General features: G+C 50.0%; 1 protein-coding gene across 1 annotated transcript; it reads left to right on the top strand.

Moving 5' to 3' along the window:
• The first annotated feature begins 7,391 nt into the window (after window positions 1-7,391).
• LOC123862495 (uteroferrin-associated basic protein 2-like) lies at window positions 7,392-15,385 on the top strand. The gene is made up of 5 exons (XM_045902025.1): window positions 7,392-7,406; window positions 9,599-10,266; window positions 11,315-11,582; window positions 13,160-13,307; window positions 15,095-15,385. Exons 2-5 carry the CDS (start codon window positions 9,621-9,623, stop codon window positions 15,302-15,304), a joined length of 1,272 nt encoding a protein of 423 aa, XP_045757981.1. The 5' UTR covers window positions 7,392-7,406; window positions 9,599-9,620; the 3' UTR covers window positions 15,305-15,385.
• Window positions 15,386-16,330: the final 945 nt, after the last annotated feature.

The raw sequence follows: 16,330 nt of genomic DNA, 5'->3' as shown, positions 1-16,330 counted from the left end.
CTACAAATCCTCCCCAGTAACTAGCTTCATGGACGTTTCTGGTGGGCATATTCCCATTCCTCGAAGCCCCGGGGGACGGTAACCTGCAGGGCAGTCACCTGTATTGCAGAGTTATAGGAAAAAAGTCAATAAACCCAAAATGAGGATTCGGCCAAGAACAATGCTCCCACACGCCTTCAGGGTCCAAATCTGATCATGGTTATGGGTTAACTCCCAGTGGCCAGGTTGTCATGATGTGACATTTCAGGGGTTGAATGAATTCATTCATCCATTTATTTTCTTTTCTAGATTGTATTTATTTATTTATTTATTTATTTATTTATTTATTTATTTGACAGAAAGAGAGAGAGAGAGCAAACAGGGGGTCAGCAGAGGGAGAGGGAGAAGCAGGGTCCCCCCTGAGCAAGAAGTCCGATGCGGGGCTCGATCCTAGGACCCTGAGACATGACCTGAGCCAAGGCAGGCACTTAACCGACTGAGCCACCCAGGTGCTCCGCATTCATCCATTTCAGCAAAAACTCACTGAGCACCTCCCATGTGCTGGGAGTGAGTCAGACAGATGAAGTCCCTGGCCCCCTGGGCCTAGACGGGGGTGACGGACCCCCACCATCACCACACAACCAGACCTCTAAGTAAATCAACAACGAAGGCTGTGAAGACATAGAATAAGGTGCTTGCAAGAGGGCAGTGGGACCGAGGAGGGGCTCCTGCAAGCACAAAGCCTGAGTTAACAATGACAGGCACACCGCAACAGAAAGAGGTCCCTGGGGCTGGCGTGGTAGAACTTAGGCCAGAGAAGTCCAAGGAGGTCGGAATCGTTGGCGGGTTTGGTGAGGGCTCCTCGAAACCAGGTGAGTGTCTCAGGCAGGAAGACGAAGGGCTGGTGTCTGGGTCGTGACAACCTCTCTGAGTGGGTGCCATGGCTCTCCGGCCGGGCTTCGTCAGGGCTGGCTGGCACGCATGCCCTCTGGGTGCCCAGCCTCCTCCCTGCTGGCTCCTGGGGACCACAGCTCGGGTCCCTGACTCGGAATCCTGAAAGCCGCCACGTGGTCTGGGCACGGCAGGACTGGGCCAAGACAACCCCACCATCCCTCCCTGCTCGCTACCATACAGGCCGTTCTGGCTCCTTCTACTTCCCCTTTCATCGCTAAAGGCCCCTTCTGCAGCCTCTACTAGAGCCCCCCTGCCCATCAGATCTAGACATTCCTTTTTCGGGGGGCACTGGTGCCCCCCACCATCTCAACATGTCAGGCCCCTCACGCTGGCTTTTCTGAGCCCTTTTACACAGGAAGAGACAAAAACAGAAGGCGCTTAGGCTGGATAGCTGGAGAGGCGCTTCAGGGGACCCCGACCCCCACGGTCCCACCTTCTTTTACAAACAGGAGAACAGAGAGCAGAAGCAACTAACCCAGGCCAAAGGGGCTCCCTGGGCAGAATCAGAACCGGGACCAAAGCCCAGATCCTGGGGCCTCCAACATGACTTTCACCACGATGCCATACGCACAATGCTCTGCCCGCAGGCGCGCCAGAAACTCACCGTGCAGAGCCAGTGATGGGTGGGACCTGGCTCCATGCACACGCGGCGAGCGTGCCCTACAACGGCACACAGAAGTGGCAGGCGCGAGGGACTGGGGAAAGGCACTACTGTTGTGTGGGACTACTACTTCTGTGGCCATCAGGAGCCCCCACTAGTCAGGGGACACTGAGGGCTGCCAGCCTCCTTCCCCCCAGGCTCTCCCCCAGGTGGCCCACGACAGTGAAAGTCAGGCTCCGCAGCTTTCCAGAGCCCGTTCAGACTTGTATTAGCAAGGAGACGCAAGAACGGTCCTAAAACAGATTTTGCCAGCTTGGTGAGTTCGAAGCTCTCTGTTTTTTGTGTGTTTTTTGGGTTTTGGGGGGTTTTTTTTAGATGCCTATCCCTTGCGTTTGTTTTGAAACATGTGCAAGAATTGTTTTAATCAAGATTTTTTTTTTTTTTTATTTGACAGAGAGAGAGACAGTGAGAGCAGGAACACAAGCAGGGGGAGTGGGAGAGGGAGAAGCAGGCTTCCCGCAGAGCAGGGAGCCCGATGCGGGGCTCGATCCCAGGACCCTGGATCATGACCTGAGCCGAAGGCAGACGCTTAACGACTGAGCCACCCAGGCGCCCCAAGAATTGTTTTAATCAAATATGGTCAGATGGAGACACAGAGACAACCGCCCTTAAAAGAACGGTGTGACCCCTGATTCCCAAGAGGGAGAAGGCATGTCCGCTGTACGGGGCCTCATGGGGCAGCACCAGGAGGCAGGAGCAGGGGGAAAGCATGGACGAGAGCCTTTCTTACTGTGGTGGGGGTGGGTTAGGTGGGACAACACCCCCTTGAGCCGGAGGCGGGACACAGATGTTGAGGTCACGGTTGGGAGGTTTGTGATAGGATTTTTGCGGGCCGGTAGAAACACAGCCATCCTGTAGATGGCAAAACTTCAGGCCTTAGTCTGACCCGTGATTTAAAGACACCAAATCATAAGCTTCAGAAGATTCAGGAATGATTTTTACAGAACTGCTTCAAGGTCTGCCTCAGGGCAGAAGTGACCATGTGCTATAGGGCAGATTCAGAGAACTTTCTCATCAGAGCCAGGTGATGCCTCAGAATCCTGAGTCCAGGAAACATTCACACAAGGACAGAGGCACCCATACAAGGTTTCTAGCCAACCCACACGTCTAATACACCGGTCACTTCATTGCTGGAAAATCACTCTTTAAAGACTCATCTGTTCGGCTTATTAGTGTTGACTCTTTTTTTTTTTTTTTAAGATTTTATTTATTTATTTGAGAGAGAGAGAATGAGAGAGAGCACATGAGAGGGGGGAGGGTCAGAGGGAGAAGCAGGCTCCCCGCTGAGCAGGGAGCCCGATGTGGGACTCGATCCCGGGACTCCAGGATCATGACCTGAGCCGAAGGCAGTCGCTTAACCAACTGAGCCACCCAGGCGCCCTAGTGTTGACTCTTAATCTAGTGTTCTAGATCAACCTAGTGTTGATTCTCGTTAGCCAGAGATTGTAGGCCCCCCCTGTGGAGAATGGGTTTCTGATTAGAGTCTTTCAAATACTGAGTAACCCCCTCACCCCGTGTGTATTGCTGATAGGTCAGGTTAGGAACTGAATGCCAATAGAAGTAATCACCACTTCCTGTCTGTGCTGGAATATTTTTTTTTTTAATTTTTTTTTTTTTTTAATTTATTTATTTGACAGAGAGAGAGCGAGAGCAGGAGTACAAGCAGGGGGAGTGGGAGAGGGAGAAGCAGGCTCCCCGCTGAGCAGGGAGCCCGATGTGGGACTCAATCCCAGGACCCTGGGATCATGACCTGAGCTGAAGGCAGATGCTCAACGACTGAGCCACCCGGGTGCCCCTGTGCTGGAATATCTTAAAGTGCTTCAGAGACAATAAATATGCTGGCAGACCACCCAGCAACCCCCCGACAGGCATCTCGGGTTTCCAGGTGAGCATTGCTTCCCCACCTGCCCAGTCACCTGCCAGTGAATCCGTGTGCAGCCGTTCGGGTGAACTGAGCTGAGGCTGGGGGGCCACACATGCTACCCGCTTCGTGGCGATTACAATCCAGAGAGGAGGAGGGGAAGATATTGTTAGTGTGACCCTTCAACACGACCCTGCACCAAATTTCAGGACTGGCAACCGAAGCTATTGATGTGGTCGAAAGCACTCACCGGGTCTCCAGCACCGGGAAGGTCCCCCGAGGGCAGGGCGGTCACCCCAACTAGTGTCATTGCCCTCTGGGGGAATGGTGACGCCCCTGTGCCAAGGCAGGCAGAAGCTGCCTTCCTGGTCCGGAAGCCCAGCTCCACCATCGCATAACCGTGTGACCTTCAGAGCCTTAGGGAAACTCTTTGTGCTGCTCTCTCCTCCTCGGAAAAACTCACAGCTCCTGCGTCACGGATTGTCCTGGGAGTAAACACACAGAAAGTGCTTAGGACAATGCCCTGCAAACTGTTGGCCCCCTGTAAATGTTAACCATAATGCCATTGTGTTTCTTGTTATTCATATCGGAAACCTTTCCCAAAAAAGGTGTTCCTTTCTAGCTCATTTCCCAGCTAAGAGCTGGGAAGAAAACACAGGCATTCAGGCAGAATGCTCCCCACCCCCCACGCTGCCCCCTAAAGCATCTCTCACGCTGCGCGGCCAACGTCCTCTGTCCCACTCAGATCTCAGAACCATCTGCGAATGGAGGCCCCCTTTTTGTTCCCTGGGGTGTGTCTTATCTCTGGTACCAACGCACCCCCTGCCCATCAGCCTGCTCAATCCCCTGCAAAATATGTTCAGAGGCCCAGCTTTAAAATTACACACCACAGTGCCTGTTTATTCATAATTGTCAAAAAGTAAAATCTCCCTGTGCCAGGGCACTTAAAATAGGATGCTGATGTTGCGATTCTTCATAACTAATACAATTACCATATAGCATAACACACTTGTAAAGTCAAGAGGCAGCATTTGAAGAAGTTTTAAAAGCCCCTACCTATAAAACTTTGTCCATTGCCCATTTAGTCCAGAGTCTATTACCAAAGAGAGATCTCTGGTTAGGGAGCTCTGGGTTAGGAGCGCAGCTGTGGTGTCAGGTGGACATGGGTCTGAGTCCCAGCTCTTGCTCCCCACTAACTGTGTGACTGTGGATAAGTTACTGAACCTCTCTGAGCCTGGATCCACACCTCTAAAATGGGGCCAGTAATAATAGTACCTGCCCGGCGCGATTGTTGTGAGAGGGTTAAGTGAGATACTGCAGATCAAGGGTGCAACACAGAGCCCAATGTATGGCGCTGTTACTGATGCTCACCTCCAGGTGCACGGGACCCCAGGCCCACCATCTTTCCAACAAAGCTTGCTGCCACTGCTCATCTTTTTTTTTTTTTAACAGCTTTATCGAGCTAATAATTTGCATGCTATAAAATCCACCCATTGTCCGTGTATAATTCCATGGTTTTTAGTAAATTCAACCTCACTCCAACCCAGTTTTAGAACACTTCCAATACCAAAACCTGTCCTCAAGCCCATTTGCAGTCTGTCCTAGCACCTTCTCTTAGACCCAGGCAACTGCTGATCTGCCTTCTCGCTCCCTTTTCTGGACCTCTCCCAGGAACAGAATCCAACAGTATGCAGTCTTGTGAGCGGCTTCCCTGTCTAACACTATCCATGCTATTGCACGTATCACTGTTCTGCTTTCCAACCCACGATGAATGAGGATTCCAGTTTCTCCGTGTCCTTGCCAACACTTGGTATTTTCTGTCTTATTATATATAACCTTTCTAACAGGTGTGTGATGTCAAGTCACTGTGGGTTCAATCTGCTTTTCCAGGTGTTTATTGGTCATTCATATTTGTCCTCTTTGGTGAAATGTTGGTTAGAGTCTTCTGCCCATTTTAAAATTGAGTTTCTTGTCTTATTATTATTATTGATTTGCTATGAAGCCTTTGGCTGCTGAAGTCAGTATCTGGGGATACTCAAAGGCTGTTTTTATTGACTTCTTTTCTCCTGAGTAGGGGTCATGCTTTCTGGTTTCTTTGCACATCTCACGATTTTTTTCTTGAGTGCTGGACATTTTAGAAAATATGTTATAGTAACTCTGGATTCTGAATCTTCCCTCCTGGGGGTTTTCGGGTTTGTGTGTTTATGTAGTAATTTGCCTAGACTGAATCTATAAAACATGTTTCCCCTGCAACTTCTGGCCACTGGTGCTTCTTGTTTTTCTTTTCCTTATTTAATGTATAAGCCTGCCTCCTAGCGGTCACCCTTGTGATTGTATTGCTTACTGTTCAGCCACGTATTGATCAGAAACGGTGTTCAAACACATTGAGCCAATAAAGCTTCCACTTGCCTATGATTGATCTGTATGTGGGCTGATGAGCCCGTTCAAACCTCAGGCAATTCTCAAGTACCACCCAGATTTGTCTTTCCAGTCTTCTCTCTTGCTTCTCCATGGACCAGGGAGGTGTGTGGAGCTTGCCCCTGTTCCAGTCTCTGCTGTATACATGCAGAGCCTCCCCTCCACCTCGGACATGCAGAAGGCTCATCAGGCCCCCTGGAGCTGCCACACCTCTTGGGACCCCCTGTTTAATCTCCTGCTACTCCACTGGCTTATTTATTGCCCCAAACACAACCACAGACTAGCAGAACCACTGGCCGCCACCATCCCACCCCCTGAACACACATACTGCTGGCCACTGAGATCGTCACTTGAACAGACAACACTCCAAATCAGGTGAGTTGGCTCTGCTCTGGTTCGACCACCCACCAGCAGAGCCGGGTTGGGAGGAAGCAGCCCCAGACAAAAATGTCACAGACTCTGTGCTTCCCCAAAGTTTAGTACTTCTCATGAATGAATGCTTCTCTGTTTGTCATAGACCTTTGGTAGATTACTAGAGCACAGAAATGGTTGTTTTTGACAATGGTTGTTTGTGTCTAGCTTCTTAGTTGCTACTAAGGAAAGGATTTGTCAGTGATTTCTCTCCATCATGCCAGTAGTAAATTCCGTCTAGATTTGGAATAACCCTACATATATAGTCTTGACCCTTCTCACAAGTGCCAGGCATCTTCACCATCCCACCCCACCATCCAGAATTCCCTGTTCAAACTTCTGTGAGGATGTGTAGACTCCTGCCTATCTTTTTTTTTTTTTAAAGATTTTATTTATTTATTTTTGAGAGAGAGAGAGAATGAGAGAAAGAGAGCATGAGAGGGAGGAGGGTCAGAGGGAGAAGCAGACTCCCTGCCGAGCAGGGAGCCCGATGCGGGACTCGATCCCGGGACTCCAGGATCATGACCTGAGCCGAAGGCAGTCGCTTAACCAACTGAGCCACCCAGGCGCCCCCTGCCTATCTTTTTAAGACCTGGATGAAAGGTACCCACCCTCTCCTGATGGTCCCAGGTCATTCACTGGGTCCTTCTCTTCCCTTGCACAGCTCCTTCCTGGGAATGTGTACTCTTCCTGACTAGTCACATGGGCCCCACAATCTTTTTACATGTGTGTTTCTCCTTCTAAACCAAGAGTTCCTTGGGGCCAGGGGTTCTCTTCAAGTGGGAGCCAGGCCTTAAGCATCTTGTTAGTCCGGTACTAAGCCAGAGCATGGCTCTCAGGAGGGGTTAAGTGGATGTTTGCCAAACGCTGCCTGAGCAAATTCATGACCAGTAACACAAATGGCTCCATAGCCATTACTTTGCCCATTGTCTCACTGGGGACTGATGCGCAAAGAAAAATAACATAAATGATTCAGTTGTTGTTTGCTTTGGACAGTATATGAACATGATCTGTCGGTCGTTAATATTAACTCAGGTTTATCCACGTCGCTACCCCCGCGGCAGTATAAATAAGGCATGGGCAGATACAAAGAGCTCGTGGCAACCCCAGCTCCTCTGGAAGGTAAGTCACCTTTCTCTCGGAGACAGAACTGGTTCCACGGAGTGTGTGTTTCATTGTTCCTTTTTGCCATGTTTCAGGTAGTATTTGCCTTAGGAAGAGGATGGAAAATCCAGTGTGATAAGCGTGTGTGTGTATTTTCTGGAATCTCTTCCATACGCTAATTTCCCCACCCCATGGCCCCCTCCCCCTCATGCCCCCCCTCAACCACAGTGCCCTACTCCCCTTACTGCCCCTTCCCCCACTCAGATGAGGTGGATGGAGGGGGCAGGGAAGGAGGGGGGCTGCTGGGGGAATGTCAGGGGTGGGGCAGTGGGAGGCAGGGCTGTGGCTGGGGGTGCTGGAGGGGACAACGAGGGCATGGGGCAGGCTGCTCAGGGCCGGGAGTCTGGTTGACAGGAACCAGGGTCTTTAGAGCTTCTCTGTCACCTGAAGAATTTGTACTCCATCTCTTCGAAGCTCATGGGGAGCCAGGAAGAGGAAATGACGATTATGCTTTGGGGAACCCACGCTGGCTGCAGAGTGGCTGGAAGGGTCAGTGGGGGGCAAGACTGAGAACTGAGAGATGCTATTTTAGTCAGCTTGGGCCGCCATAACAAAATCCCACAGACTGGGGGGCTTGAAAACAGACATTTATTTTCTCACAGCTCTGGAAGCTGGAAGACTGAGGTCAGGGTGCCAACACGGTTGGGTTCTGGTGAGAGCCCTCTCCCTGGTCTTCTGGCAATGTCCTCATGTGACCTCATCTTTGTGGGTACAGGCACAGGGTCAAGGACAGGGGAGAGCCAATGCTCTGGTGTCTCTTCCTATATGGGCACTAACCTATGACCATATATAAGGGACCCTCATGACCTTGTCTGACCCTAATTCCTTCCCATAGGCCCTCCCTTCAGACACCATTACATGTGGGAGTAGGACTTCAACATAGGAATTTTGAGGGACATAAACCTTCATCTACAGCAGATGCTATTTCGGTAGCCATGACAAGAGATGCCATGGTGATGGATCACCAGACACATGCAGAGGAGCGGACCCTGTGCCCAGAGCTGTGTCAGGAACTGTAGGAAAACCAGGCAGGAAGACAGGGCCCTGCCCTAAAGAGGTTGAACTGAACACAAACTCAGGGCATAGTTCACATCTTTTCCCTTCCCATTGGGGGTGCCAGAAATCCCACCATTAGAGCACCTTTCAGATTGCAGGCCTGACTTCTAGTCCCAGTCAATCGTGGGGGGCACATCCGGGGGAAGAGAGAGGTTTTCCCCCCAACAATGGGATGGGGCAGTAGCTGTGAGGACCGGGAGGGCCCACAGGAGGTGGCCAGGATCACCTGAGACAACTTTGCCAGGCCCTCCATTCAGCTCATGACCCAGTCACCTGAGCACCACCTGGGCTTCCTTTCAGAAATCACACCCGGCCGCCCTGAAGCCAGATCTGGTCTCCATCTGAGCTAGATAGTGTTAGCAAGTGCTTTTGACAAGATTGAATTTTTCATGCAAAAATCTAGGTTTCCAGCTTCTTCAGAAACATTAAAAAAAAAAAAATCAGGCACCACTGACCCAGCACTCCCACACGGTGAACATAGCTGGGCTGAGTAGTACCTGCCTGCCTCTGACCTGGGCATGCCTCTCCCTTTGCCACAGTCCCCAGTGGTCCTTATTACATGATGCTTGCTGGCCTTGTCTGTGTGTATTTCTGGCCAGATCTCTATAACATTTCAATCTGCACTCCCTGCTTTATCCCTCTCCTTGCCTTCCCTTTCCACACTTTTCGGGACTTTGTTATGAGCCCTGTATTAAAAAAAAAAAAAAAAAAAAAAAAGAAAGAGCAGAAAAAAAGAAAAGACAGAGAGAGAGAGAGAGAGAGAGAGAGAAGTCCCAGTGTAGAGTGCTGCTCAAAATCATAGAATGTCATAGTGACAAGAGGTGCTAGGACCAGGCTGGAGAAGTGACTTGCATTAGGACCCACTTGTAGCACAGGCCAGAGGCAGAATTGGATCCCTTGTCATCAAGTCATTTATCTTTAATTTGCCTAAAGTCACATTCCAAAACACTTTAGCCTTTCCTCATTAGCCTTAGTTAGCATCCTCCAGTCAAGGACTAAGAGTAAACCCCCAGCTCCCAGGTAATAATGGGCCCTTTCTCAAGCCCCTTAGCATCGAGAACATGTTCCATGGAATGTTCCTTCCTTCCAATTAGAGCTCCCTGGATTGCTGCAGAAATGTCCCACAGGAAAATGCACCTGGCTCTCTCTCTGGTCCTCATCCTCTGTGGCCTTCTTAATAGCATCTGCTGTGAGATGAAACAAAGATCCAAATGGAATATTTACCCAGTCTCACCATGGAAAATTTCACCCATCCGCCACAAGATAGAAGCTGGCAATAAGGATTTCGCCCACAAATTGTTCAAAACCCTGTTAATGGAGCATCCCAGAAAGAATATCATCTTCTCCCCTCTGAGTATCTCTGCCTCCTTGGCCATGGTTTCCCTGGGGACCAGATCCACAACACTCACTAACCTCCTCGAGGGCCTTGGATTTGACCTCAAAGTCATGAGGGTGTGGGACGTGCACCATGGCTTCCAGAGTGTCATCCAGATGCTGAAGCAGCTGAGTAGGGAGGGGCACCTGAAGCACAGGGACATGCTCTTTATCGATAGCAACAGGAAGATCAACACCCCGTTTCTGTGGGACACAGAGGGGATATATGACGTGAAGGCCCAGATGATTGACTTTCGAGATGTAAAACACACCAAGAAGCAAATCAACCACTTTGTGGCTGAAAAAATGCACAAGGGAACCAAGAGATTCATCACCTCTCTGAACCCTCATACCTTCCTGTTTCTTATAAATTACGTTTTCTTCAAAGGTAAGGTTTATCAAGTGCATGAATTCCTGTTTGGGTAAACTTTGCCCTTGTGTTTCCTGAAAAATCTCAGTCAGAAAAAAAACTAGTTTTTGTGATTCTATCCCAGGTCCCATAGGCCAGTAGATTCAAAACTTTTAATTTGCTTTTATTTCATTGTGCTATCTAACATTTTTTTTAAAGATTTTATTTATTTATTTCACAGAGAAAGAGACAGACAGTAGCAGAGGGAGAGAGAGAAGCAGACTCCAGACTGAGCAGGGAGCCCGATGCGGGGCTCGATCCCAGGACCCTGGGATCATGACCTGAGCTGAAGGCAGACGCTTAATGACTAAGCCACCCAGGCGCCCCAATTATCTAGCATTTTTAAGTGTTTCTGTTCCCAACCCTTTCGGTCATATCGTTGGCCAAACTTAAGATATTTTGGCGTAAGATGGAGTAATTCTTGATGGCAGAAGAGGATTCTGCGCAGGAGTGAGTGTGCACCCATGTGCACGCAAGTGTATGTTCTTCTGATGAAAATTCTCCCTCCTTGAATACGTTAAACAATTTTAAGCAGATTTCTTTGTCATAAGACTTCTCAGAACTCTTTTTTAAATTATCTTATCTTACTTAAATTCAATTAATTTATACATAGTTTCAGTTGTAGAGCTCAGTTATTCATCAGTTGCCTATCGGAACTCTTAATCCACTAAAATGCGGTGGGAATTTTCAAAGAAGGGGTGTTGTGGTCATTGTTTCCCAAATTATTTGACAACAGAATCCTTTCTTGGTGTTATAGTTCCAGAGGCAGGCAGTATTTTAGGAAATATCTTTTGAAGAATATAGATTTAAAGAAATCCTATGGTGAATATTTTCAAAACTCGTGTGTTTGCCTTTTTTTCCTTCGCATCCATCTGGGATTTTACATATTCTGTTCACTGAGGTCCAGGTATCGCTGGAAGGAGGCTACTCCCTTCTCAAGCCCCTCACCTCTGGGGTCCCCAGACATGTGGGTGCTGATGCCTTCTCCAACAGGTCTCTTTGAGTTTCTCCTTTCTGATTCTCCTAGGCATTTGGAAAATGGCTTTTCATACCAACCTCATGCACAAGGAGGACTTCTTTGTGGATGAGCACACCACAGTGCAGGTGGACATGATGTGGAAGAAGGAACACATGATTTATAGCCGATCGGAGAAGCTGTTTGCTACAATGGTTAAAATTCCTTTCATTGGAAACATGTCCATAGTCCTTGTGCTCCCAGATGTAGGACAGCCCGACTGTACTGTAAAAGAGATGGTTGTTCAAAGAGCTACACTTCTGAAATCCAGTGGCATGAGGTATGCTACTCTGGAGGGACATTCTAGATTCACACTGAAATTTTGCTCAGATCTCACTTCCTCTGTACAAAAGTCTTATTTCAGGGAAATTGAGTATTTGCTTATTTCCTAGCATATTTGTGGAAAATGAAAGAAGCCAAGCAGGAAAAATGAGAGCCTGGCTTCCATTATCAGCCGGATGCCCCTTCAACTGTCTAAATGATGGTTCTTTTTGTAACATGTATCAAAAACCCACTCCATACAAGCTCAAGGGGGTAAAGAAAGGTATGTATCAGAAAGATGCACCTAAGACGATAAACGCAGCCTGGTGTCACAAGGGATTGGACAGGGGACCGCAACATCATTGGGAACTCCATCTCCCTGATGTCATTTGTCCTTGCTCCTCACCTCTCTGGCTCAGCAAACCAGCTGGTTTACTCACCCGACACATGTATCCTGAGCATCGATTCCATGCCAGACACTGCTCAGTGCTGGGAATACAAAGGCTAGCCAACACGTCTCTGTCACTGTGAGATTTCCAGTCCGGTGGGAGAGGCAGTAAGACAACTAATAAACGTATAAATTCAAATTGCAGTAAAACTATGGAAAAAATGAGTAGGTGATAGAATAGAGGATTCAGAAGTAGAGTATTAATTGGGGATCTTAATTAGGTATGATGCTCAGAGAAGGATCCTACGAGGTAAATTCCCAGCTGAGTCCATCGTGGACAGACTTGGCTCTCTTCCACTCAAGCAAATGCTCCACTTGATACTGAACCTAATATGTTTCTGTTCCAATGACATATTCCTGGAAGGGAGTATTGGACTGATCCAGCTTAGTTATGGTATCCACCACGGTCCAATCAAATATGGGCAAATTACATAATGAAAGCATGATTTCCAATGGCTCACTGATCTTGGCGAGGGCAGGGGCAGTCTTTAGGCAGTAAACGTGTAGACTGGGGAAAAAATCTCCAAATAGTGTTCACCCCATGCCATGTAGGAGCACCAGCTACTGCCCATGTAGCATATCCGTGGTTGAGGACCACAGTGGAGCGTGTCTGCCATCATCTGTCATAGCTGTACTTCACACAGTGGCATGGTTGGGACAGGGGGTACCCCAAGAGAAGAACCCAACTGGATGGGTTATGACCCATTCAGAAGCTTAATATCACACAAACACAGGTGAAAATATACTGGGTCGTGAACAACACGACATGCTGGGTAGGGGGAGGGCACTAGGCACTAGACCTCCTGCACCATATTTTGGATCACCACTCAATTAAATGCCTGCCTATAGCTGGAGGGTTGGAGGGACTCAGGGCTGGATCCCCTGCCCTGACCCTCATCTTCTCGTGGTTGGGGAGACTATGAGGGGCATAGCTTGAATCGTAAGGTGTATTTTAGGCAAGTGCGTGGCCTGGAAATGCACAGTTGCTGCTTATGCTCCATCACCATCAACCTCTCCCCACACAAGCACCCATGCCTCATCCTTTCTTAACTCTCCCTTGGAAGAGGCCTAAAAGCAAAAACGAGGTGTGTCCCCTGGACCTGGGAGAGAGACATGTTCAGCTTCCTTGCGGTTTTCACTCCTAACAGATGGGTGCACTTAATTATGCCCAAGTTCAAGATCTCCTCCAAGATAGACTTAAAAAAAATGCTTCCCAAAATGGGCATCAGCAATGTGTTTACTACAGCAGCAGACTTCTCAGGCATCACAGAGGAGGATTTCCCAGCTATTTTTGAGGTGAGTAGAGCAATTTCTAGAGCTTCTGTTTTATCCACAACAGTTCTGAATGAAAAACAATTAAAAAAATAGTTATAAATATTATCTGCCCTGGTCCATTGGCTTTTGAGATTCTTTGGTCATTCAGGCATTCATAAGCAATTGCATCAGGCACTTTTGGAGGCTCTGGGGATAAAGTCGTAAATGAGCCAAAGTCCTACCATCATAGATGTTCCATTCTCCTGATAGGGTCAGACAGGGGACATACCAACGAATAGCTATGTCCCATGTCAGCCAGTGATACGTTCTGTGAAGGCAGGAAAGGCAGAAACCGAACAGCATGCTGGGGTGCAGTGGGCTGGCTTGCAGGGGGGCTGTCCAGGAAAGTTGTCGGGCTGGGTTTTCGTTCGTGCAGAGGCCTGAAGAAGGAAAGAAAAGCGCAAGGGAGCACATCGAGAGGACGCATGTTCAAGTGCATCCTGAGGGGGATGTGGGCTTGACATCCTCGAAGAACCCTGAGGAGGCCCACACAGTTAGCATGGTGCATGAGAGCGAGACAGGTGGCCGGTGAGGTCAGAAAAGAGGCAGCGTGGGCCACATGGGTCTGCAGGTCCTGCACAGGCCCGGGGGCTGTTCTGACGGACATGGAAGACCACCGAGGCTGACACGAACTGACGTGTGTTCTATGAAAGCGATGCTCTGCGGTGTGCAGGAAGCATGGCCCATAACCCAGATGAGGCCTAAACGCGGTTTGACGGGGTGTTGGTGGGAGCGTTAGCGGTGGTGAGGAGACCCTGTGTGACTTTTGAAGACAGAGCTGGGGTGCAGGGAAGGACGTGTCAGAGAGGGCAGCTCTGTAGTTGGAGCCTGGCCCACGCTGGAGCCAGCCCCAGACAGGAAAGACAGAGGGGCCGCGGGGGGTGTGGAGGAGCAAGCAGGGACTGCTCTGCCAACTGGAGAGGCCTGCAAGACATCCAGATGCCTGCCGTGGAGCATTTGTGGGCACAAGGGGCTGCCTCTCATTACTCCACCAAGGTCACAGACCGGCTGGCTGCTTGGTGGCCATCCCGTAACACATTGCCCAGGACGAGCCTAGTGATCATAATCCTTCATCATGGTGCAGCACTTGATAGATTACAAAGCAATTTTTCAGGCTTCTCTCACCTGATTCTCCCAAAGACCTTGGGGAGGGGACAGTGTCTGTTCTCTAACTGAGGGAAGAGCGAGCTGTCACTCACGGAGGACACCGGATGGAGTTCCCAGGGCCGGGCCCCGGCTGGGATGCAGTTTTTCTGGGGTCACAGGTTTCCCTACTCACAGAATCCCCTGGATGAGCACACACTGAGTGCGGGAGGGCTGGGCTGGGGCTCAGGGATGCCGTGCCCCTCACAGGACAAGAGCCTGGTCCCCAGGGGCCTGGCAGAGCCTCCTGCAGATCAGAGGGGGGACAAGCTCTTCCATACAGATGGAAAAACCAGCCCCTTCCCTCCCTCCCTTTCTCTCTACCACCACATCCTTCTTGAAAGCATTTGAGAGGCCCACCCTCAGTGATTCTATAGGATCTTTTCCTAAGCCTTCAGACCACCCAGGTTTGCTCTGAGTTCTAGTCCCCTTTCCTCTCATTTAAACACCTAAACTCCTCGAACTTTCTGCCTGCACTGGGGGAGATGGAGCTCGGCAGTTAGTGTGGACCCTGTCCTGAGGCGTCTGGGTCCGACAGCTGAGAGTCTCAGGTGATTCTCCAGGAATGGGAGCCAGCGTTCCCCCCCACCATGCCCAGAGCTGAGACAAGACCTGTTTCTCCCCAGGCGATACACGAAGCCACAATGGAGGTGAGTGAGGAAGGCAAGATGGACACCCCCGAGGACATGGACTCGAGCAACGCCATCCCCTGGCATACACATGCAGCAGCTCCCTTGGTCGTGAAATTCAACAGACCCTTCTTCCTGTTTGTGGAGGATTGGATGACTCAACAAGCAATCCTCATGGGCAAAGTCTTCAACCCCATAGCTGAGTAGAGATGGGGCCAGGCTCTGCGGAGCTGGAACTCAGCAGCTCCTGAATAAAGTGAATAAAATTCACTGCTATTGAATCAACAGAAGCTGAGTCTGAGACGTGTGGGCTGAGAATGGAGCTGGGGCGGGTCATTGCTGGTCTTCTGTCCTGGGAACAGGGCAGGATAAGGAGAGGTGGGGGGCCTGCTGGGGACACTTGGCAGGTGTACCTTCTGTCCTGAAAAAGGATGGATATATGCAGGGAAGCAATTCTGAGAGGCGCAAGCAGGGTGTGAGGGTCTCTTCGGGGGGGGGCTGTCTTATTGGCCTTGCTTCCTGCCCAGCTGGTAGTCAGAGCCTGTCGGCTCATCTACACAACAAGTATAACTCCTCCAGGCAGCCCCAGGCAGGAAGCTGGGTGGGCAGAGGCAGGGTCCCACCACAGAGAGGAGCACCCACAAACACGTCAGTGGGCCTCTGTGTGTCCACCCAGCTCCAAGGGGAAATAGGAGGGTACCTACAAAGGCAGAGACCCCCAAATATTTTGGCAGCACCTTCTCTGTCCAGACCCCTTATGAGAAAGTTATTATTGCCCCCATGGGATAAGAGGGAACATGGACGAGGTTTGAAGAGCCAGGAGGATGGTCATGCACAGAATGGAAGGTGTGTGTGTGTGTAGGAAAGGCTGGGACTCCACCTTGGAATCACACTAGCTCATTGCCAGAGTCAGGATAAAGCCTATCCTGGCCTCCCCCACTAAGGCACCACACGCTGGGGCACTGAGGTTTAGGGTCGCACAGCCCCTCGGGACACTCAGGCAGCCGGGCTTTGCTCAGCCTACGGCACTTTCGTGGATCACTGCTCACTCTCCTTTAGCATGTGGGACACCAGGCTCCCACCGTCCTCCATGCTCACCCTTCAACATACTGGGCATTAGGACTGAACAGTATCCATGAGTGCCCTTCAGCATGAGGGACGCTACGCTCTGGCTGTCCTCCATTGGACACCATCTACTCCATGGGACACGAGGCCCTCAGCGCACCCTCTCTG

The sequence above is a fragment of the Mirounga angustirostris genome, unplaced genomic scaffold, assembly GCF_029215605.1.
Source record: "Mirounga angustirostris isolate CCGP_5_RB_7025 unplaced genomic scaffold, mMirAng1.0.hap1 SCAF_9, whole genome shotgun sequence".
NCBI lineage: Eukaryota > Metazoa > Chordata > Mammalia > Carnivora > Phocidae > Mirounga > Mirounga angustirostris.
The sequence above is the reverse complement of the archived record's forward strand: the minus strand, read 5'-3'. Positions and strand labels throughout refer to the sequence as shown.

What these genes read in the sequence shown, in the direction of transcription:
- LOC123862495 (XM_045902025.1), top strand. Translation starts at nt 9,621, where the DNA reads ATGTCCCACAGGAAAATGCACCTGGCTCTCTCTCTGGTCCTCATCCTC. An exon ending in AAATTACGTTTTCTTCAAAG is followed by an intron (nt 10,267 to 11,314) that starts GTAAGGTTTATC and finishes TGATTCTCCTAG; the next exon opens with GCATTTGGAAAATGGCTTTT. An exon ending in ATTTCCCAGCTATTTTTGAG is followed by an intron (nt 13,308 to 15,094) that starts GTGAGTAGAGCA and finishes GTTTCTCCCCAG; the next exon opens with GCGATACACGAAGCCACAAT.